At 41.3% G+C, this 23,417-nt stretch overlaps 1 protein-coding gene across 1 annotated transcript; it reads left to right on the top strand.

The window, feature by feature from the left end:
• Positions 1-180: 180 nt before the first annotated feature.
• SIRT1 (sirtuin 1) lies at positions 181-20,407 on the top strand. The gene is made up of 9 exons (XM_085229116.1): positions 181-713; positions 2,833-2,949; positions 4,240-4,481; positions 5,652-5,804; positions 8,203-8,350; positions 11,220-11,299; positions 15,512-15,698; positions 16,494-17,054; positions 18,322-20,407. The coding sequence occupies exons 1-9, from the start codon at positions 251-253 to the stop codon at positions 18,639-18,641; spliced, it is 2,271 nt and encodes a 756-aa protein (XP_085085242.1). The 5' UTR covers positions 181-250; the 3' UTR covers positions 18,642-20,407.
• Positions 20,408-23,417: the final 3,010 nt, after the last annotated feature.

The raw sequence follows: 23,417 nt of genomic DNA on the forward strand, positions 1-23,417 counted from the left end.
AGCAAGAGCCGGACGCCACGTGACCCGAGCCGCGCTCGCGCTCCCCCTCCGCCTCCCCGCTCACGTGACCCGGTTTGTTGTTGTTGCGGCCTCCGCGGGGCGGGCGCCCGCGTGGGCGGCGGCGCGGTCACGTGCCGGGTTTAAATCGCTCCCTGGGGGTGGGGGAGGGGGCCGCGGCGGCGGCGCTGCTGCGCGCTGCGCCGGGCGGGAGGGAAGGAGGGAGGGGGGCGGCGGCGGTTGCTTCTCCAAGATGGCGGACGGGGAGGCTCCGCTCCTCCGGCCCCGCGACGGCGGCGGCCCCGGCGCCGCGGCCGAGAGCGCCGAGCCCGCGCCCAAGCGCCAGCGCCCGAACTCGGAAGACGGCGTCTGCGGCCGGGGCGCGCCGCCCGCCCACCGCCCGGACCGAGGCGCGGAGCCGCCTCCCGCCGCCGCCGCCGCGACGGAACCTCCGGGCGAGGCGGCGGCCGTCAGCGCCGATGGCGACGTCCGGGCGCGGGAGGAGGACGGCGCGACGACGGAGGGCCGGAGCGGCGCGGACAATAGGGCCGCGCAGCGGGGCCTGGCCCGGGCGGAGCCGCCTCCGCAGCCGCGGCAGCGGGGCCGGGGGGAGGGGGCGGAGGCGGCGCCCGGCGAAGACGCGGCGGAGGCGGCCATTGGCTGCGAGCGGGCGCAGCGTTCAAACGGGGCGGCCGGAGCGCCGGCCCCGCAGCCCGGTGAGGACCCGACCCCATCCCCCGTCCCGCCACGGGGCGGCCGGGGCTCGAGCCGCGCGGGGGGCGAGGGAGGCGCCCCGCTCGGCCATCGGCCGCGGTGCCCCGGGCCTCTCCCGCTCCGATCGGGGCTCGTCACGGCCGGCGGTATTCGTGCCGGTTCTCGGGGCGAGATCGCCTCGGCGCTCGCTGCTGAGATGGTCCGTGGCGGCGGCGGCGCGCTATTAAAAATGACAGCCGTAAGCCCCGTCTCCTGACAGCGGTTACTTTCTCTCTGCTTCTTGAAAACTTTTATGGAAGGGACAGGAGCGGTCGTGCGGAGCGGTTCTTTAGGTAGCTTCGAGTTAGTCTTGGGCTTCAGCAGCTGAAGCGCAAAGTGCTGCACCGTCAGGGAGCTGTCTTTGCAGGTGGGTTTGGAGCACGGCTTGGGCGGTACCGGCACTGAGCTCGGTCTGCTGCGTTGGGACCGACAGGTTGGGAGGCTTTGGGGCTTTTAAGGTAGTGCTTTGGGAAGTCCTTTAAAGGTATAAGATACTGCGCCTTGCCTGGGAAGTGATCTCTGTTATAATGCCTTATGTGGAGGCTATTCCTCAAGTTGCTCAAATCCTCAGGCGTGTTTTGGTTTGTAGTGGCTGTTTCTGGCAAGAAGTCCTTTTATTCCTTTGAAGAATCAAGACAACTCCTTGGGGAGTGTTACAGTTTAAACTGTTACTTTAGGCTATCGCATTTTATAAATCTAAGATGATGTGACCTGTATGTGATGAGTCTTTAATGACACAGACTTTGACTCTTCACATAGCAGACACAGTGGTTGTTGTAGTAAAACACAGTGTGCTAATGGGTGTTTCTCTTATTCATAAAGTTTTTCTGTGTAAGATGCTCACTGACTTCATGTGTTACAAAATAGAAGTGTGATGCTTTAAATATGTAAAATCATAAGAAGACATAATGTCACAAGGGCACCTGTGCTCTCAGGAGGCAGCAAGTGTAGAAAGCAAATGACTGGTCTCTACCCTTTTCAATTTAATCAGAATAATTTCTGCAATTTACTTATCCAATCAATTAAACAAATTGGACAACGCAGCCTCTGAATAAAAATGTTTTTCTTTAAGAGTAAAGGTGAGGTGACCTAGCTTCAGTACTGCACAGGAGTTCATTCACTGGTGTTGGGAAGCGATGGTGCTGATTCTTTGCTCTAGAGACAAAGACTTATTTTCATTTGCTTATAGATTTTCAACAAATTAATACACTTGCTGTGCCTATTAATAAAAAGAAAATTAAAAAAAAAATTAGTAGCCCATATTGTAACAAACTGCTCAGAACAAAATACGGATTTTCACCTTAAACATTAGTTTGGTATCGCGTGCTGTGAAATGAGTATCCCGTTCCCCTCCAGAGTCCTTATTCTGGGCACGTGATGAAGTTAGATTGGGTTACTCTGGCTTAGGGCCACAAGCGGAGTGCTCGAAGCCAAACCCATCTGCAAGGTACAATGGTGATAAACTTAGTGAAGGTGGTTCAAGGTAGCACGTTTTTCTGTCATAAACGAAATGCCACATAAGTGTGCGTGTGGCCAGCTACTGCAAGTCAGCTGCAACAGCACAGCAAAATTCTCTAACTCATTTCTATCCAGCCGTGTGTTTGTGTGTGTGTTTAAATGCTGGGCTCTTAAAACCCCATTGCAGATTGTTCTGTAAGTTGTGGGACATTGATTTTATCCAGTTTCGCACTAAGAGCTGAATGAAGTGAGAACCATATGAGAAAATAAGAGAAAATAATGGTAATTTAAAAGTACTTCACTCTTTTTGAAGGTACAAATAACCTTAGTAACCAACACTTGATACAGTGAAAACCTCATTCACGTCAACGTCAGTTCACTGATGCCAGTATTAATATAGAAATTCTGCAGTAAATCAGAGGCCTGAAAATGTACTAAGCTAAAAAAAAAAAAAAAAAAAAAACCACACACAAAAAAAACCTAAGTGGTGAAACTGACTATTCGTATGTGATTAAAGTTGAATGCAATGAATTACAACTTTACGTTTTGTGATACATTTAAATATGCATGAACTGTGCTGCTTGGCTCAAGTTTTATAACTTCCATTGTTGTGCTGTCTTGCAGATAACTTCCTTTTAAGTGATGAAATCATAGCCAATGGTTTCCACTCCTGTGATAGTGATGAAGATGACAGAGCTTCACATGCAAGTTCTAGTGACTGGACTCCAAGACCACGTATAGGTAGAAGCCTATGCAGTTACTCTCAGATGCTGCTTGCCTGTGAACACTTGCTTAGTTCTTCCTAGTCTTCAATTTTTTAAAAAAAATTTTTAGAAGAAATATAAATTATTTATTTTTCAGTAATTATTTCCTGTATAATATTTAAGGGGGTTTAAAATTAACCTCTTTAAACTGTATTTCAAGAAAGAACAGTCAACAGATTTGTTTTTCTGTAGAAATGCTGCTATAATCCGTATTAATAGTATATACACTAAATTAAATAAATGAAACTGGCATATTTCTTACCCATTTGCATAGTATTACTTTTACTTTAAAGATGATGAAGCTGATTCTTGTATGATTTTAGCCATATTAATCTGTGGGGCTCACTGTCCTATGTAACACATCCATTTGAGTGTTAACTAGTCTGCAGATCAGTCTGTAACATAGGTTTTGGGTAAAAAGCTTTCACCTCACTCAGAGCGACATACACTGCTGGAGTGACTGGTGACTTGAATAGGATGGGCTTCCAGGGCCCAGCATGGCTGGGATTTCAAGTCTTGTCTTTTAGATAGATGTGATAAACCACAGCAATCACATTGCCAGTAGTGATAAAACGTAGCAGCAAGAAAATACAGTATGGCAGCACAGTGTTCCACTTAAATCCTGACCCAGCCTTTACCAATCTCCTCAGTACAGGTTCACTGTCAGTACCTTCTAGGTAAATGCATTTGCTGATGGTTGTCTTTATATGCAATGTAGCTGCTTTTAGTTTGAATCCTCTTAGTGTAGCTTCTTAAGATATACATACTGTTCTTCTACTGCTCCATTCTTGAGAGAGATCTGGAGAGATTGATGGCAATAGAAGATCATCTCTGAAGTCATTAGTTTTAGATGACTAATAGAGCAATAAAAACACCGTGTGGATTGGTAGGCCCTATTTGTCTTCAGTATACGTTATAATGTGTATATGTATGTGTTTACACTAGGAAACGTTGGAAAAACACCAGTTAAACCATTAAGTGGAGAAACATTGTGAAGATCTTGTTGCTAAATGTGTATTTTTAAGAGCGATCAAACTTGCTATGAACTGTGACTTCTACTCTGACTTTTCAAAAAATGCATTGTGGGTTGACATAAAATAATCATAAAACCATACCTATACTATCATTTCCAAATTTAGACCAAAATATATGTTTTTGATGCAAGGAATCAAACTGCTTTAATAAAATGAAGTAGCAAGCATTAATAAATGGAATGATGGTTATACTTGTCTTAGTCAATTTCTGTTTTGTTTTTCAATTTTCTCAGGTCCTTACACTTTTGTTCAGCAGCATCTCATGTTAGGTACGGACCCACGGACAATTCTGAAAGACCTGCTCCCAGAAACAATCCCTCCACCTGAACTGGATGATATGACGCTGTGGCAAATCGTCATAAACATTCTTTCCGAGCCGCCAAAAAGAAAAAAACGAAAAGATATTAATACTATTGATGATGCAGTGAAACTTTTACAGGAATGCAAAAAAATCATGGTCTTGACAGGAGCTGGGGTACGTATTGCCACAGTGACGGTGTGAGAGTATATAGTTGGCTAATCCTTATCCAAAGCTTTATGGCACACGGACGATCTGACAGTGGCAGTATTTGTAAAGAAATAATTGGGAAGAGGAGGTACAGCTGTCCTAGATGATGCATGCTGCAAGGCTGGAGCTTAAACTGGAAATGACAAGATCTCTCTTCTGACAAGAAACTACTCTTAAACATTTAAACTCTTAAATGATTGCTTATACGCAAAATAATTATGAAATAAAATCACATCTACCTATTCCAGAATATTTTCTATCCTAGTCTTTTTTTTCTTTTTTTTTTTTTTAACAAAGCTAATGACTAAGTCTCAGTGAATTTCATAAAACGTCTAATGGAACTAGAGGGAGTAAAAGAATGGGGGAGGGCTAGGTTCTAATATGAGTACAATTCAATTTCGGTAGACAGACTTTTATATCTAAGGTGCTACACTATGACGATAAGACTACTCATGGTTTCACTAAACAAAACCTTGAATTGTCATGAATTTGCAGCTTTACACCTGTGTATGAGATACAGCATGAAAGTCAATCATTCTTTACCTCAGTTGGCTGCGCACAGGGGTATAATGCTATTCAGAAAAGGTGGCTAATCCAACTCAGACCAGCTTTGCAGAAAAGCACTGCTACTTCTGTTATCCAATGGTGTTCTTCCCATAATTGCTATGCCTTTTTTCCCTCCTCTTGTTACAGCATTCTGAGGTAGCATGGGACAATAAATTAGCCCTTACTGACTGTTACTGCAGTGCTCAGCTAGTTTATCAGAGGTGTCTTATCATCAGAAGTGAGATTCTATTTTGTTACTGCATTAGCATGTTAAAGGGAAAAAAAAATGAACAACTCTTTGTGCACTTCTTACAAGACTTTCAGTACTAAAAGTTCTAGTGTTCTGTTACTGCCTGTAGGGATTGTGCTGAAGCTTTTTGGGACCAGGTTATCAAGTTATGTTTCTGTGCTGTATCTCCTGCTTGCGATTTGGAAATTGGTTTGATCAACACAGAACACAATCTGGTTTTGTTCTCAGTGTACGTGAGCGTATGGAGATACGGTTTCCCAAGTAATATCATGGTAGCTCTTGTTATCATAGTAGCTGTTACAGCCCAGTATGTATTTGCTTATTGCAAAAATATATTTCAGGTGTCTGTGTCTTGTGGAATACCTGACTTTAGATCAAGAGATGGCATCTATGCACGCCTTGCTGTAGACTTCCCAGACCTTCCAGATCCTCAAGCAATGTTTGATATAGAATACTTCAGAAAGGATCCCAGGCCATTTTTTAAGTTTGCAAAGGTATGGTTTTCCTATTGATCTTATCTTGGTCAGTAAATAAAAATACTTCAGATGCGTAAATGAGATTTTGCACAGCTCTGTTAACAAAAGGGTATCTGTCTCTCTTTCAACAAGATGGTATTTAATGAGACACTTAATTCAGTGGCATGACGACTCTCCCCTTGGCAGGCCTTTGCAAACTATTATATCCTCAAAGATGATACTTTAGTCATTGTGTGCAACCATGTATTAAGCTTATTAAAAAGGCTTTGCAATATTTTATTCTTTTTAAAGCCTTCTTTGGCTGTTCCTGTTATAAGTTCACTCTATATGCAGCCATTCTCGTGGCTCTCTGATTCAAGGGAGGATAAATAACATTTTGTCATAATTTTAAAAGTCCTTGAAATTCTTAGCTGCAGTTACCTTCACTGAAAAATAAAACGGGAAACTTTTTGCAAGCACACAAGTAATGTGGAAAACTGAATTTGAATTTGATGTGCTGCAGCATGCTGTTTCATGTCACTCTGTATGGTCACATCTTACCGCTTCATGGTTAGGAGGAGTGAAGCAGTTTCATGCACTGATAAGTTTGATCCTGTTTCAGATTTTGATGTAGCTGACACGAGGATCTGTATTTAAAAAAAAAGTCTTTTTTACAGTACTGTGTTCATTTCTTAAAAGGGAGGATGGAGCAGTTTTCTGAGAGATATTTGCAATATTAAGCAGATTAATTAAGAATGCCTCAGAGATGAGAAGGAAATATAAATCAAAGAAGTATTTTTACAGGACCTGTAAGGACTCCTGAGAATCCATCACTGCTAGCCGTGCTTGCTGTTTCTTCCTTTTGCTCACAGTTTGTACTACTGCTCTATTACTGATCCAAAGCTTGGAAAAGAAACACGGATGCATTCCTGAGTTGCTTGGCTTTCTTGAAAGCACCCTATCCAAATTCTAATATATTTTAGTGTCCATTAGTATATACATTACTTTGACTTTCTAGTATGGGAGGAGGGAAAGGGGAAGGGGAACCAACTATGTGAGGTCTGCCTATGTGGACATTTTACCAGAACAGTTCAAATTTAATTTGGCTGATATTTTTTACTGACATAATTTCATCTGGTATTGAAAGCAAACAACAGAAGCAGCAACAACAACAAAAAAAAACCACACACAAAACCCTGAAACACAATAGCGACTCTGAAAGCTATTTGCTCTGTCAGAGCAGTGGCTGATTTACTCAGCCAACATACTTGGACCCAGAAATTCATTTTTCACTTTAGTACGTGCATTTTATGGCACGGTTACTGTACCTGGGCTTTGCTCTATTTTTAAGGTACTTTTCAATGAGCACTATTGGCTTTGCTTCATTTCCTGTCTCTTCTTACATCTGTGCCAAGAGATCCACCCTCTATCATTGTATGGATGTGCATTTCTAGTTCTCTAGTCAGTCCTACTTTCCTCACTGTTACTGCTATAAACTCATTTTGCTTCCTGCTTCACTGATCCCTCTGTACAAGTGTTTGTTTCCACTTGTTCAGTGTGAAGTCTGTCCTTTCTTTATTTTCTATAATTATTCTCTCCCATGGATCCCAACACTACAATTCTGTGATTCTGTGATTCTGTGATCCCATATTTATTTGTATGGTTAGTGGTGGCAGAGCATGTCTTGCTTTTTCAGGCTAAGATAGAAAGTCTCTTAGGACCATATTACCATCTGCTGGTAATTGTGTAGCAGCCTATTCATAATCTAGATGATACCACTGTGAGCAATTGTTGATCATTGCTGCAATTTAAATCCAAAGACCTATATAGCTTCAGAAATAAGTGTAACTTGAAATATTTGGGGCGAAAACAAATACTTTCAAAAATTCTCTTTTGGTTGTGAATGGTTAGGCTGTGGCATTAGCTGAGGGCAGAGCTGTCACACAGATAACAGTTCGCTGTTGTGCTCAACTTTTTAGTTCAGCTTTCAGTATCTACTAGTAAAGGTAGGCAGCCCTTACTGAATGACCAGCCCAGGAATGACTGCCAATACAGTTGATGAATAAAAACTGCTCATCTTTAACCAACAGACCAGAATCCAAGTTCCTCATGATTTTTTTTGCAGTAAAATAATGTCTGTAATAAAAATACTGAGGAAAAAGAGGAAGAAAACTGTTCACGTTTTATAGTTCTCAAAATCAAAGACGACCTAGACCTTGTTCTTGTGCTGCCTGAAGAACAAAGTATCAGCTACTGCAATGAGCAGTTCATCCTGGTATGATGAGAAGTTCAGCTGGTGAAAGAAGAGTTGGATCTGAACAGAAAGGGCAAAATGCAAAGGGGATGATAACAAAAAATGAGTACATAATTGCTGCATTTGGAATAAAGATTCTTGTGTATTCATGTACACTTTCTAATGTACTTTTGAATTCCATAGGAAATCTATCCAGGCCAGTTCCAGCCATCTCTCTGCCACAAGTTCATAGCTTTGATGGATAAAGAAGGAAAATTGCTTCGTAACTATACTCAGAACATAGACACATTGGAACAGGTTGCAGGAATCCAAAAGATAATTCAGTGTCATGGTCAGTAATTTTAGTTTCCCTTTTCTTATTTTTTATGAGTAGGAACAATGCTTACTGATGTATGTGACAAGGTAATTGCTAGTGGCATTGATATTTTCCTTAAACTGGTATTTCTCAGAAACAAATATTCTGCTTTTAAAGTAGTGTTTAGAATACTAGGTAAAATTATTACCAATAGAGTAACTAAAGAAAACATCGCAGAGAGAGAGAGGCCGAGAAGCATTTTCTTCAGACACATCCAGTAAGACCAGGTTCCATATTTGTAGCCAGCGTTCTCATATATTGGGTTGTTTCACAAAATGCAGTAATCTTTCTTCAATTTAAACTTACAGTTTTAGTGAAGTTTGGAGTTCCTCTTAAAAACGTTTCTTGGTATGTTCTACCATGCTTCTTGAATTTAACAGGAGAATGAATGGAAACCCATGTCCCCAAGTCAGTGGGAAGATGAGGGGCCAGACAAGGATAAGCAAGGCACGAGTATTTCATGCGCCTCTGCTGCTTACATGACTGTACTTTACAACTTGAAAATGTTACCTTTTTTCTCCCCCTTTGTTTCTTTTTTTCCGAGTTAGTTCAAGCATTTAAAGCAAAAGTGTTTCTAGCAGAAATACTACTTTCATAAGTAATGCATGGTAAGTGGTGGTCTTTGTGCATCAGTGACAAGCTTAGACTTTAGCCTTTGTTATGAAGTTGGTGGTACTTTATATTCATGTGAGAACACAGTGTGGGTATTGTCTGATAACAAAATAGATATAGCTGCTGATTACTTAGAATACCTGCTACTGAAATCTTAGAATACCCTGTCACTTCGGAGGCTTACCTCAGCTACATCTTATTGTGGATTACCCAGTTGTTGAAATTAACATCATTTTGTTACATTTTCGTGTCAAACATTCTCTAATTATTATACCAAATTAAATGGAACCTCTTAGGTAATTGTTTGATGTGCTTACCATTTCCAAAGACTTGCAAATGTCAAGTTAAAAGGTCAAGGATATGTTTTTGAGGAAAGAAGGCTTAGAGTTCTAAAGTCTATTTCTTTTATCAAAATTGCTTAAAAGCAATGTTAGCATGTTTGTGAGACCTGATTTAATGCTGGTGTCAGCAGTAGAACTGGAACTGAAGAAGTTAACCTCTGAGTTAAGAGCAACAACCCTTGGTCTCCCATTAAGAATATAGAGGACTGCTGTCCTAGCACGGGGCAAGAACAAATATCAGGAAAGAAGGAAGTATCACCAGATGCCTTTCCAACAATCCTAACATGGAGCTAGGGAAGCAAGGGTTCCTTTTGCCTGTAACAGAGCCACTTTTGAAGCTGGTGATATCCCAAGTGATCTTTGGATGAAGTGATACCCTGTTCTTCTTTTCTCAGCTGTTAGCAGTGCAGCAGTGCCAGTCTGGTACCAGAGGTGGCAATCTGCCCATTGATTACAACTTTCTTATGGAGTTCCACTTTTCCAGGGATCAGACTCATCTTCCTCATCTACAGAGCTTAACTCAATGGTGGATTTGTCAATTTTTTTCATTTGGAGAGAGTAAATGCAATGCTCTGTCATAGTAACCAAAGAGAACAGAATAGAATCCACCCCACAGAATAACTCAAATCTCACTCTAGTTTTCATGTGTATTCAGCATATAATGCATTTTCTTTTGGATGTCATTCCTAATTAGGTATTATCACAAAATTCTTACTTAGCTGTGTTTTTGCACATCGCTGACACACTCAAATGTTGGGGTTTTTTTTCAGTTGCATGATACAGTAATTAGATTTCAGACCATCTTTAGTATGTATCAGTTGATTTTCAAATAAGAAAATATTCTTTTATTGGTTTCTGAGGTTTTTGGAAGTCAGCAAAGGTTGTTTTGAGCCCATTAAGCTATCCACACTACAGTTATTGTGCTTAATGCTAGCTAATTGTCCAATGGTAGTGGTTAAAGGGAAACTGAAAGTAATTATTTAAGGGTATCTGTTTGTTGTCTAGCTGTGAGAGCTTGATATATTCCACTATGAGGTCAGAGATCCCAAGATTATTTTTTTAAGCCTTGTTTCGTAGCTAGGACAAATCTGACAATTCCTTACTTCATTCTTCAATGTTCTGTCAACTTCTAGCAGTACTCCTTGCACGGGTACAACGCCTTGACAGGCAAACGTGTGCACCAGAAGGCCACCCTCGTTTGCCACAATTTCCCTCAGTTAACACTTGTTAGCCAGCAGATAAGGTCTGCCTTCAGACAACGAAGAGAGGAGTGCTCTACCAGACTTCAGGGATCGCCTCAGCTCTGTTAGAATAGGGCCGCAAGAGCTCCAGAGAGCAATTTTACACAATGTTGCCAAACAATGAACATGGTAGCCAAGCTGAATACTAAATTCAGAGCACTACTCTGATGGAAACAATATAGCTGTAATTGTTGACAGTTACTGAGAGGAACAATACTGCGACTTAGTTGCCTGTAATGAAGTCCTAGTTAATGCCTTTTCATAGTTACTTTGCTCTTTGAAAACCAGCGGAGATTGGTGCGGGTTCATGTCCTGCTGCTGCTGAGGGCAGGGCTGACACCGGTTCTATTAATTGTGTAAGGATGGAAAGTAGGGGAACGATCCAATGTATTTTGTGTTTTCACACATTCAATATATCCTCCTCCTAAAACAGAATTTCTCCTGGCTAACATCTACAACTACTATTGGTACCATAGGAATCTTCTCTTAATTTTAAGTTACTTTTTAAGGACTTCTTTTGGTGGTGGGTTTTCTTTGTTTTGTTTGGTTTTGTTAGCGCTGCAATCTAACAGTCTTTGTGTCATAACATCTTTGGCAAGAAGGCCAAATCTGAAAGTCCTCACTTCTATCATATTTTTTTTTCCCCCCAAGGTTCCTTTGCAACAGCTTCCTGCCTGATCTGTAAATACAAAGTTGATTGTGAAGTTGTTCGAGGAGATATTTTCAATCAGGTAAAAACTTACTTTAAATCACTACAGCTTTCTAATAAGCAACTTGATAACAAAACAAAGCACTGTTTAAAATATCTGCATTTTTAAAAGGCATATGATTAAAACAAACCTTTTCCTTGTTTCCTATGTGCCTATCTGTATTTTAGCATTTGCTCTTGTATTTAAAAAACATACTCAGTTACTACACTGTAAAAACAAGGTAAAGTGAAGGAAGTAGAACCAAAGCCATTAGAGTCTGTTTCTAATGGCAGTTCTCAGAAGAGCAGAAGTTAACGTGGTAAGTAGAAAGTTGGATTTATACCTGCCTTAGGGTAATCTGAGCTCTCAGTCACACTGAGAAAGCATTTCTAGCTATTTATAACATCAGTTGCTGTAAGGCGTTTACCTGCATTCAAAATGTTGAAATTGTAGATGATGCATGGAGAAAATGCTAATATAAAGCAGCCTGTGAGCACGTAGGATAAGTGAGATGTCTGCTTAGCACTTTCAAGAACTGCCAAACTATTTTATGTTCTGAATTCCTCACATTTGGATATGAAGTGCTTCATGACCAAGCCAAGTTAGTTCTGCTCCACAGAGTAGAATAATCTTTGCCTTAATCAGATCCGCTTTGCTTTTCTTCTGTCTTTTGACTGAGACAATTATCTGATGAAAAGGTTGTGTATATAAATGAAAAGGCACTGTTTTTCTGTATTTGCATGTTTTTCAATAAATACTTGACTCCACAGTTACAATTTTAAATGAGAAACATAGAGAAACATCTTTGAAGCATTGCATCTGAAATATCTTATGAAAGGCTTTCACTGAATTCTATGTTTGATTTCAAGTTTTATGAAGTGTGAATATCAGAAGACTGATGCTTTGTAATACTGAATACCTATGAAATCTGTTCTACTCTATTCACATTATTCTTGAGAATTGTACCTTAGAGATGTTTGATACTTCTTTATCTCAAAGCAAGTTAGTTGGGATTTGGGCTTTGTTTTTCTTTTCCTTCTAAACAGCTGTTCCTAAGCATGGTGTAGTTTTCTGTTTTGATTGTTAGTGGAAGTATTCCTTCTAACAAGGCTTCAATCAGTGCACTTTTATATGTTGAACTGAACTTGTGCCCTGACGGCACTGCCCTGCTCATGGCCAGTAGTGGGAGCATAGGGATGGGAAGAGAAGCCTGCACAACAGCACTTCTGAACAAGGAGGTTTTTGCTCAAGGAAGAAACATTCAATCTATCAGTCCTAATCTTACAGTACTGTAAAGGCAGCAGCACCAGTCCCAGATATGCGCAATGAGAAGGTGTTACAAAAAAAGGATGCTCACCTGTATCCAAAGATTCAGGCTCACAAGACGACTCCACAAAGGAGAGATCTCCAGAAAGATCTTCCTTGGTGGCAGTCAGCCCTTAAACAAGGTCTAAGAGAGGTGCGGCCAGGCTCCACCCTTACAGTCACACAGCTGAATTGCCTTCACCTGCGCTCCTAGGGCTGACTGGGTCCTTTCCCCAGGTGCTCAATCAGTGGTTCAGGCCATGACCCAACAGTTCCAAGACTTCAGACAGGAATATTTTTCCAGAGCAGGCCGTAGCTGTAATACTGTTACTGTTATTTCACAAAATGAATACAGTTATTGCTGAATGTATGTGTGTGTATCTACATATATATAACAAGAAATAGCACCACTGGAACAAAGAGTATCCTTCAAAAAAAAAAAAAAAGTTCAATTACCATCATTACCTCTGCTTCAAAAACCAGTGCTATACAGTTGATTTTTCTGTCGTTTTCTAGAATTAATTTCTTAGTTATCAAAAGAAACTGGTTCTGTACTTATGAAGTAAAACACTGCCAAATTCCAACAGCTCTGTTTTCTAGAAATGGTTTGGGGAGTTTGTCCCAATAGGAAGCTGTTTGTATTCTCTGCTGTCCTCCACTGTTCGGAAGTTCAGTTATATGTGACCCTAGGTCCTGTTTTCCATAGAAAAGATTAGCTTTCCTTTGCTCTGGTCCTTCCTTTGACAGTTTGAAGTGCTTCACAACAAAATAAGTCTATTTAGCATCTTCCTGGCAGGATTTCCTTTCAACATACCAGAGATGGATACTTAAAAAACCACCAGTTCCTCACTGCTGCTTTTTTTTTTTTTTTCTGCCAGCTCCAAGATAGCATGCTAGTTCCCTGCAGCACGATTCCGTTTCTAGTTTGCTGTACACAGACATCCTGATACACAAGATGAGGCAGTGTCTATAAATCCCACAGAAAAAAAACACTTTTGAGTAAAACTATTTTTGATTATTTTCAAAAATGCTGATTTCACTGTACTTTTGACTACTTTAAGCAGTTTCAAGAAACAGCAAAGGCATGTCAGTTTTAGGATGAAAGGCCCACAGAAACATGTACCTGTTCTTGGATGTTCTTAAACCGACACAATCTTTACTGATTTTTTTTTGATACATCCACAGTTAATGAGGAATTCTCGTTCTCTTTCATGAGACAGCAGCAGAGGTGGTGTGGTTCTGGGCTGTGCTGCCCCTGGAGGGAGGGAGGATCCTAGGCAGCTGAGCGGCCAGCTATCTAGCCTTAACTTCTTGGTATCAATTTCAGCTCTTGGAATAGATCTCCCCCTTACTGATGACCTTTCTGAGGATTAGCAAAGGAGCTGGTGAGTAGTGTAGTGCTGAAACCTATTTGTGGGCCCCTTTACAGTAACTCATGTGATTTGGACAGGGACAGCAGTTGCTGTACGCAGATCCATTAAATAACGTTATTGGACTTCCCGTGGGAGCTGATGGAAACAATTACTATCAGTGTCATTTTAAACTAAATCAGAAGTAGAGATCTTTGCTTCCTTCCTAGTGCAGAACAAACAAATTTATTTCCTACGTCTTCCAATGTAAAATGCACATGCATTACTTCCTTCAGCAGAAGTCGTCGCAGGGTAAAAAGCATCAGAAAAGTTCCAGATGTTGGTGTGTTGTTAGCTTTCTTTCTAATATATTAAGATCCAAGAAAAAAATCATAAGGTTTGTTTTTTTTTTCCCCTACTCTCTTTTGGGGGATTATTTAGTTGGTCGGGCTGTTAACTCCTTACATTGGATAAAGTGATGAAGATTTTCTCTATACCACTTTCTAGTTCTTGTGCTGTATCACTTTTTACACATTTCTGCTAGGGAGATTTCTTCAAAGATTAGATTATTCAAAGACGAATTTTGGAAAAGGTTCTTTCACACTATAGAAGCAGCTTTTACTTGTGATGCTTTCTCCTAGGGAAAGCATTGTCTTTGGTCCTACAGCAGCCATCAATAACCAGCAGCAGTTACATGTTTGTGTCTTTTTTTTTTTTAAACATTTTCCTATAATAATAGGTCTCATACATCGCTTTACGCTTTTACAAAGCACTAGTTTGCTTGTCATTACTGCTATAGGACTGCAGCTATGTTTAGCTCTTTAGATTTATTCTGGGGTATTTTACTTCAGAGACTACAGCTGAGAAAATAATTTGCTCAGTAGTAAATTCCTGTCTGTCTATTCTTGCATCATTCACCTGTTTGCTTTTCTTCCCCCTGAAAAAGTATTACATTGAAAGAGCTCAAAAAGGTCAGAAAACCCTGTGGTTTCACGAGGAAAAGGAATCTGCTTCTCCACAAACATAACTATCATCTACTTTTGCTCTGTTATTGGAAGAATTGGAAATTTTAAAATGGAGACCAGACAAAAGATCTTTCCGTGTTCTTTTTCTGTATGCTTTTTGCTAGACACCTGCTACAGTGGCACGTTGCTTTATGCAACCAAGAAAAAGTAGAGAGGTAACACTCTGTAACACACTGTTTGATTAGGAAGGGGTATAGCAGATTATGTAACAGAAACTGATATCAAAACCGAAGCTTTTGTTCTGATTAAACCAAAAAATTATATTCCTCTCCACTAGGAGGTGATTACGCATCAGTGTTGAGTGTGACATGTAGACTCTGGCTTAGATGTTAGCTAGGAACAGAGGTGTAGACTTTCATTGTTTCTCCATTTTGATGTAAGAGGACTCCTTCATTCCTGCTGTAGTTCTATGTGCAGACTAGAGTAAGAAACGTATTCAGATGCACATCCACAGAAAAAAAATGAGAAAATATCACTGAAACTTGTCCTATGCCAGAGTAAGTCACTGTGAATTGCTAAAATTTGAGGCTTTCAAGGTTGCAGCCACAGTAGTGATATAAGCTGTTCTACTGCAGGTTGTTCCTAGATGTCCTCGCTGTCCGCCTGATGAACCACTTGCTATCATGAAGCCTGACATAGTGTTCTTCGGAGAGAACTTACCTGAGCAGTTCCATCGTGCCATGAAGTATGACAAAAATGAAGTTGATCTCCTTATTGTCATTGGGTCTTCACTGAAAGTAAGACCAGTAGCATTGATTCCAAGTAAGTGACTGACTGGAAATTTCTTCTTTCAAAAAAATTGGATGAAATTAAAATTCTCAGTTAAGAGTTCCAGTTCTGAGTGCTTTTTCTACGCCCAAGGCAGAGTAGAGATCTCAAAGTTATGAATTCATAATCCAGATAACTACTTTGCTAGAAGTTAAATATCTTTGTTCTGAGATTAATTTATTTCTTTCCCTGTTCATAATATGCTTTTGAAATTGTAAGATTTAGAAAGTAATTGTCTTTTAAAAGATAAATGTAGTATCAAAAAAAAAAAAAAAAAGAACAGCTACATCAGGTGTCTGAGTAGAACTGAGGTCAATACTTTACGCTAAATGATACAGAGTGGGCATTAGATAGTGTACGACCATTTGGATCCTTAGTTCTTAAAGGTGATAAAAAAAACAAACATCTGTGCTATTACCAAATAAGTCCTTCAGGAGGGCTGAGAAAATACAACTGCAGGTTAATTATTTGCCTATTAAGCGCACAACTTAACTCATACTCTTAAGATGCAAGCCTGAAAGGGCCTGCACCAACCACCTGCTGCTCACTGGGGACAGTGCCAAATCCAGCACTACTATAGAAAAACACCTTTTACTGCAAGAAACAGGGAAACCCAGATGGACTACGCAGGCATGGCACCTCACACTGCCACTTCAGCTTTGTTTCATTTGAGAATTACTTGTATTCCAGATCTGTCTGAAGACATCTCTCAGGAATGTTTTTTTGGCAGATCTTTGGTAAAAAGTAAAACCAAAATGCCTGTCTTCAAACTGTCTTTTCTATGTTTAGGTTCCATCCCCCATGAAGTGCCTCAGATCTTAATTAATAGGGAACCTCTGCCTCATCTACACTTTGATGTGGAGCTTCTTGGAGACTGTGACGTTATTATTAACGAATTATGTCAAAGGCTAGGTAGTGAATATACAAAACTTTGCTACAACTCAGTAAAACTTTCTGAAATAACAGAAAAGCCTCCACGAATGCACAAAGAGCTTGAAATGCACTCATCTGAGCTACCACCTACACCCTTGAACATTTCTGAAGACTCTGGTTCACCACAACAAATGACTCCACCAGATACTTCGGTGGTGCCCTCAGAACATGCAGCTGAATGTAAGATAGAAAACTGTGATCCTGCTTCTGAAACTAAAGGGACCTGCACAGAGGAAAAGCTTCAAGATCCACAGGCATCCTCTGAAAACCCTGAAAATACTACTAGTGAATTAATGAACTCTGAAACAATGAAGGAAAATGGAACCAACAATGGAGAAAGCAAAGAAAAAAATGAAATAGTGAAGAAGTGCTGGGTAAATAGATCTGCAAAAGAACAGATTAGCAAAAGGCTGGATGGTAAGTGTTAACTTATTTCATTCTCTTGCACTTAAGTGTTTATTCTAGACTTATTTTAAAGCAATAAATAAGTTGCCCTTGAGGGAATCAGTGTTTTTTGGTGGTTATTTCTGCTCAGAAAAGTATCTACGTTTTTCATTGTCATGCAGAGTTTATTTCTTTTGGAGAAGCCAGTCTGAAAACTTTCTGTAATTCAGAATAGATTTTATAATCAGTAATTACTGTATGGTTTTAAACTGAGACAGGGGAGGTGTAGGTTAGATATTAGGAGGAATTTTTTCACACAGAGGGTGGTGATGCACTGGAACAGGTTGCCCAAGGAGGTTGTGGATGCCTCCTGAAGGCATTCACGGCCAGACTGGATGTGGCTCTGGGCAGCCTGGTCTGCTGGTTGGTGACCCTGCACATAGCAGGGGGTGGAAACTAGTTGATTACTGTGGTCCTTTTCAACCCAGGCCATTCTATGATTGTATGATTACAAACTCCCTAGAAAGATCAGAGTTTAAGAGGCAGAAGCTAAGTAACAAAAATAAACCCACCTTTCTTACATTTTCTAATGCGTTTCCAGTGAAACTGTACTGATTTTGGGATTTTAAAGCACCACGTCCCAACTCAGTCTGACAGCTATTTTGTAGGACTAAGGGACAAAGTCACAAGATCTGAAAGTCAAATCACACAGTTGGAGCCAGGCACACTCCAAAGGAAACATCAGACTTTCCAAAGAAGCCTTCCCGTGTGCAGTCTGTTAATTGATGGAACAAGTAATTGCACTAGAAAGTCAGTGAGGATGGAGATCCAGGAAGTTATAATTTCCCTAAAGCAATGCCTGTTTGAATTCAGTCAAGTATTCTGTGTGGTGGGTTCCAATTCTGTGGTACAACCGATTGCATTCTTGCTGTGAATACAACGTTCACCAACAAAAAGCTCTGCTAAACATTAGAGTTTAAACACTATATCAAAGGGAGGGAGGAGAGGGAACGTTTAGCTTCCCCGTAAAGCATTTAAATGCTGTTCCTAACAATACACTGAAGTATAAATTGATAGTGTAATTTGTCCTGTTAGGTTAACTTTTGAAAATACATCTGTGCAGGTACTTTATAACCAGAAGTCTGCAAGATCTTGTCTGAATAATTTCAGCTTTTTGTTTCTGCTGGGCAACCTGCTCTAGTTGCCCCTGCTTGAGCAGGGGCATTGGACCAGATGACCTCCAGAGCTCCCTTCCGTCCTCAACCATTCTGTGATACTGACTTGTTAAATTCTGTTTCAGGTACTCAGTATCTATTTTTACCACCAAATCGCTATATTTTCCACGGAGCTGAGGTATACTCAGATTCTGAAGACGATATGATATCTTCTAGCTCTTGTGGGAGTAGTAGCGAAAGCGGCTCGTGTCGCAGTCAGAGCTTAGATGTGGAGGACGAGAGCGAGATTGAAGAGTTTTACAATGGCATAGAGGATGAGGATGCTCCGGAAAGGGAAGAGGAAGCTGCATTTGGGGAAGATGGGGTTGAACAAGATGCAGCTGATGAATCAGCTTACACAAATGAAGCTGCAGGGAACGATCATCCAACAAGCAACAAGTTGTAAAGCGATCACTGGTTACAGGAATTTTCCACCAGCATTAGGAGCTTTGGCATGTCAGGACGAACGTTTACGTCTGGATTTAGAGCAAAGAAACCATAAGGATGTGGTGTTTATAAACAACTGAAACAGATTTTCATGCTTAGTTTTTTACCTTTTTCAATAAAATTCTCTTACTGCACACTCAACACTAACTTTTTTTTTTAAGGTACTAGGAATATCTAAGCAATTATTACTATGTTCACTTTTAAGTCATCTGTCTGATCAGGCATCCATGTATATAATACCTATTTTGCATAATAAATTTCAGCTTATATTATTTTTAAACAGTTTTGAAAAAGCCATTGGAATGTTAAACTAATATAAAGGGAACAGCTAATTTAGACCAAAGAATGGTATTATCACACTTCTTGCTTTGTAACAGTTTGGTTTATTTAAAACTTCTTACGCTTCTGCTAAACCTTTCGTTCTCGCATAGCCTATCATTAAACACTGGCATTTTCTAAGACCGACTGGCAGCTAGTTTTTTGCTTTAACAGTTAGTTTGTATGTTTGAGACATACTTAAATGTGAGTAGATAGTTAAAAATGGAAACAAGACAGTAAGCACTTGAAAACTCCTAATCTTTTTTAGACTGATAAGAAGTGCTGTGAAAATGCTTCAGTTACTGAGCTTAATACTTCCTGTGGACATGAAGCTATGTTGACATTGGCTCCTTAGCAATTATAATACTGGAACACCAGTATTTTAAACAAAATGGATTCCCGACGGTAGAAGTTTCTCATGTTGTATACAAAAACTCAAATATAATGCAGCTTGCATTAACAGTAGTATTTGATCAGTTGCCAAGGCTGCAACACAGAGGCTTGGCTGAGTACACAATAATGTTCCTACCAGCACGTGAGAAGGCACGGAAACCAAATCTCTTCCTGTAATACTTAGAGGTAACAGAATCAGAAGAAACTTGCTCATAGAGCAACAGCCTCTGCTGCTACTGCTGTATGGGTGAAATACAGATTAATCACCTCACCTGGAGACGTGCTACTTTGAGTGATGTCCCAGATGGGGAATGTGACTTTCCACCTGGTAGCTCCAACGTGCATCTTAGAAGCAAAGCAGCTATTCCAATTATCACATTGCGTATTAAAGTGCTAAGCTGCCTTAAAACTGGATGTTGCAAATTTTCAAGTGTGGATTGTTTCCAAGCCTTTAGAATTATTTTGTAAAATTGCACAGTGCAGTAGTAAGTGAATCAGCATTTTTTATATAAACCACTTTTTCAACATTGGCCCAAATGAACTCTACGATGTAGATTATTCATATACTTTGCTTTAATATTTATTACATTTTGGAGATGTATAGTAGCTGTTCTTTGAAGATAAGATACATCACTTAATGAATATTTAAGAACAGCTTTCTGTATTCATCTAAAAATGTTGGCATGTTGTCTCATTGTCCAAATTTAATACAGCTCTTATTTGGCTACACTAAAGAATGCAATATGTTTAGTTTCCACTTGCATGTTATAATGTATTAGTTTGTGCTATAGGAGATATTTTAAATTGAAATACTTTGTTTTAAATTATTTTTACAGTGAGGATTGTTTTCTGCTCTTTTATATTGTATATAGTGTCTTTTATGTAATCTACTGGCATATGTTTTGTAGAAGACTGTTTAAAATGACCGGCTATCTTCCTGCAACTTTTGAAATACAAAACCAGTGTTTTATACTCGTACACTCTGTTCTGAAGTCTATTAAAATCATCCTTTGATTTTTGGTTTCTGTTAATTTCTAGTTAGCTCCTAAGAACTGAAAACTTCGCAGGGCATCTTTTGTTAAGTGAGATCCTGGGTACTATACAGTAAGTTGCCTTTTCTGTCTTCCCCTATGGGAGCAAAGCCCCAGTAAAGATGCACTGGTACAACAACATCTGGAATGATAATGTAGTTTTGTCCTTCAGAAAACAACTCTTCTTTTAAACCCTATGCTGCATTTAGATGTATTCACTGAGCAGTCCTGCTTGTTCCTATATAGTAAGAGGTTCTAAACTAGCTACAATGACGTAAGAGTCAGAATAGTACCTTTAAAATAGTCACCCTGTGATTAGCATTTTTAAGATGACACTTAGGCTGCTAGGACTTCCTAGGAAAAGTACTGTATGATGGCGCACACAGAGCTCACTGTCAGGATACCAGGCCCAAGGAGCAGCAAGTGAACACACAGGAAGGCAGATAAAATGAAGCAAACCGTCACACACTGAAATTGTGCAACTTACTGCCACACGACACTGTGGGAGCTCAAAGTGCCCTGCAAGAGGAATAGGAGGAATTCGGGTGAGATGGGGGGGTTCCCAGACAGAGGTCATCTTCCTTTGTGCTCTCCCTGAAGCACCTGGACCACTACACATGGAGACAGCTTTCAGCCAGGGAAACCCAGGAGCACTTCCCAGTGCTGCTGGGCGCTGTGTGACACCGACAGGTACTGACAGAGCCAACACTGCAGGGCACACCCTGAGCACGGCTTTCTCAGCCTCAGGGCTGGTGGGTGCACATACACGACCACGCATCTTTCAAGGACTGAATTTCTTAGCAGACACAAAACGCCGCTCCGTGACAAGGCACCGTCAGTTCCTTCACTCCTCAACCCTGCAGCCTCAGCGCAGCCCCAGCGCCGTGCAGCACGGTGTAGCGACAAACTGCCCTTAAGCCACAGATATTCCTGAAAGCCACAACTAAAGAGCTCTGAAACGATATACAGACATCTCTCACTGTTGTTTTATCCCGTCTCTACTACTCCTAACATCTGGAGGCAGCAGAGCAGCAAGCACAAACTGCGGCGGAAGGAAAACGGCTCTCCCACCCTTCGTGGGCGGCTGAGGAAGAGCCCCCGAGTCACCCACAACTGCGCTCCGCTCCCAGCAACGCGCTCCCCACTTACCGCCTCCGCAGCGGCCCCGGGACCCGGCGGGACGGACCGCCCAGCGCCGCGAGCCCAGAAGCGGCCCCAAGAGCCGCCCCCAACACGCCCAGCTGAGCTGCGTTTAAATACAGGCTCCTGAAAGGGAGGCATCCAGGGCAGCCCAGGGACACAAGGCTACCTAACGGGAGGCTTTTCGCCAGCAAGGTGTCGAAGGCTCCCGCGAGCAGCGGCAGTCCCTTCCAGCTCCTCCCTCAAGCACAGGTACCGCCGCACCCCTCGCCCTCTCTCCATACCTACCGCCAGCTGAAGCCCCGCACCTCGCTGCGCGCTGGAACATCCGTACCTGCCGGCGGGCACCCCCAGGCTCGCTGAGCCGCAGCGTGCAGCTCCCAGAGTACTCGAGCACAGGTTAGGAAGCATACCTAGGTAGCCTCTGTGCAGAATTAAGGCACAAACAAATGAGTTTCAGCCCTACCATCTGGCTAATTGTTTCTGTAGCAGGCTGGCGTTTAGCACAGCCCACCACCTCTGCTCTAACAGCAAGGCTGGGCTATCTGCTCAAGACGGAAGGAAACTCACTTCCAGTCTCTGCAAAAGCCTCTGAAGTCAAATCCTTCTGCCTCACACTGCATTTTCCCCTCTGCTGGAAATCCCACATAACCAGGCACACCGTGTGTACCCACAGAGAGCAGCTCTGCCCGCAGGCCAGCCCTGCCTCAAGTCTTGCAGAGAATAACATTACCTGAGTACTGCACACACCCAACTACACCAAACGTTATCGGCCCTATGGTTCACATCCCTGACAAGGTTCAGAGCCTTCATTTTCTTTCTTAATACTCCTGAAACTGGTGAAAAAAAATATAAAAAAAATTAAAAAGTTTTTAACCCCAGCTTACATTCCTGACATCAACAACACACTATTCTGCAGATTTGCAGAAGACCTATACAGTATCTCAAAGCCAAAAGACAGGCCATGTAGAGCAATTATGGCTGCTTTATCAATCCATAAAAGTGTATGTAGTCCAGGGTGGATTTCTTGGAGGGTCCAGTGTGTAACATTACAGGACGCTGTTGCCCAGTCGTTCTGGTTTCAGGCCGTTAGAGGTCTACGGAAGGTTCTTAAAGCTTGTCTCTTCAAACCTGACTAATCCAGAACTGAACAGCACGTTCAAAGACAAGATAGCAGCCTGATGATTAGTTCACCCCACTCCAGACTGAGCCACCACCTGAGAAACACCCACTAGTAAGCAGTGGAGACCATCCCTTGTTAGGAGACACAAATATTTTTTTCTTCCACCAACAAACGAGCAATGACAGCTCTACAGTACACAGTGGTTGCAAAGGAGAAAGTCAGAGCCATCCATGTGGTGCTCACCATATAGTACTTCAGCACGATGAAAACTGTGTTATTAAAGGAAAGCTTTCACTCTGTATTCATCCTAACAGCAGAAGGTGATATGCCTTTAAATAATGAGCTTTTACAGCTATTTGTATCTGATGGTACCACATTGCATTCAATCCTGAATAAACCAAGTTTATTGCAACGCAGAGCAGTGCAATGAACTGGAATCCTTCATAGGAGCATAAAGTACTTGAGGGGAATTCTGCACCTTGGTGTTCTACATTAGTAACAATCTTAACAGTAGCAACTCCTACAAAGTGCTTAAGTGGAGCTCGGTTTTAACAGTTCTACTGGCTCAGAGCAACAGCCCTTCGATTTTCCCCTGGAAAACAATGAGCTGTTTCTGTGATACAGGCAAATAAAAAAGTCCATGTAGTTCTGTTACACAGCTGCAATCTGCAGATCTGTACCTGCGACAGGTGCAGTAAATCCACTGCTATGACAAAAACAAACTTTGCTT

This window comes from Meleagris gallopavo, chromosome 8 (genome assembly GCF_905368555.1).
Source record: "Meleagris gallopavo chromosome 8, MGAL_WU_HG_1.1, whole genome shotgun sequence".
NCBI classification, from domain to species: Eukaryota; Metazoa; Chordata; class Aves; order Galliformes; family Phasianidae; genus Meleagris; species Meleagris gallopavo.

Excerpts from the sequence above, each read along its gene's own strand:
- SIRT1 (XM_085229116.1), top strand. The coding sequence starts at position 251 with ATGGCGGACGGGGAGGCTCCGCTCCTCCGGCCCCGCGACGGCGGCGGC. Across the intron at positions 4,482-5,651 it reads TGGTCTTGACAGGAGCTGGG|GTGTCTGTGTCTTGTGGAAT; the intron begins GTACGTATTGCC and ends AATATATTTCAG. Across the intron at positions 17,055-18,321 it reads GATTAGCAAAAGGCTGGATG|GTACTCAGTATCTATTTTTA; the intron begins GTAAGTGTTAAC and ends ATTCTGTTTCAG.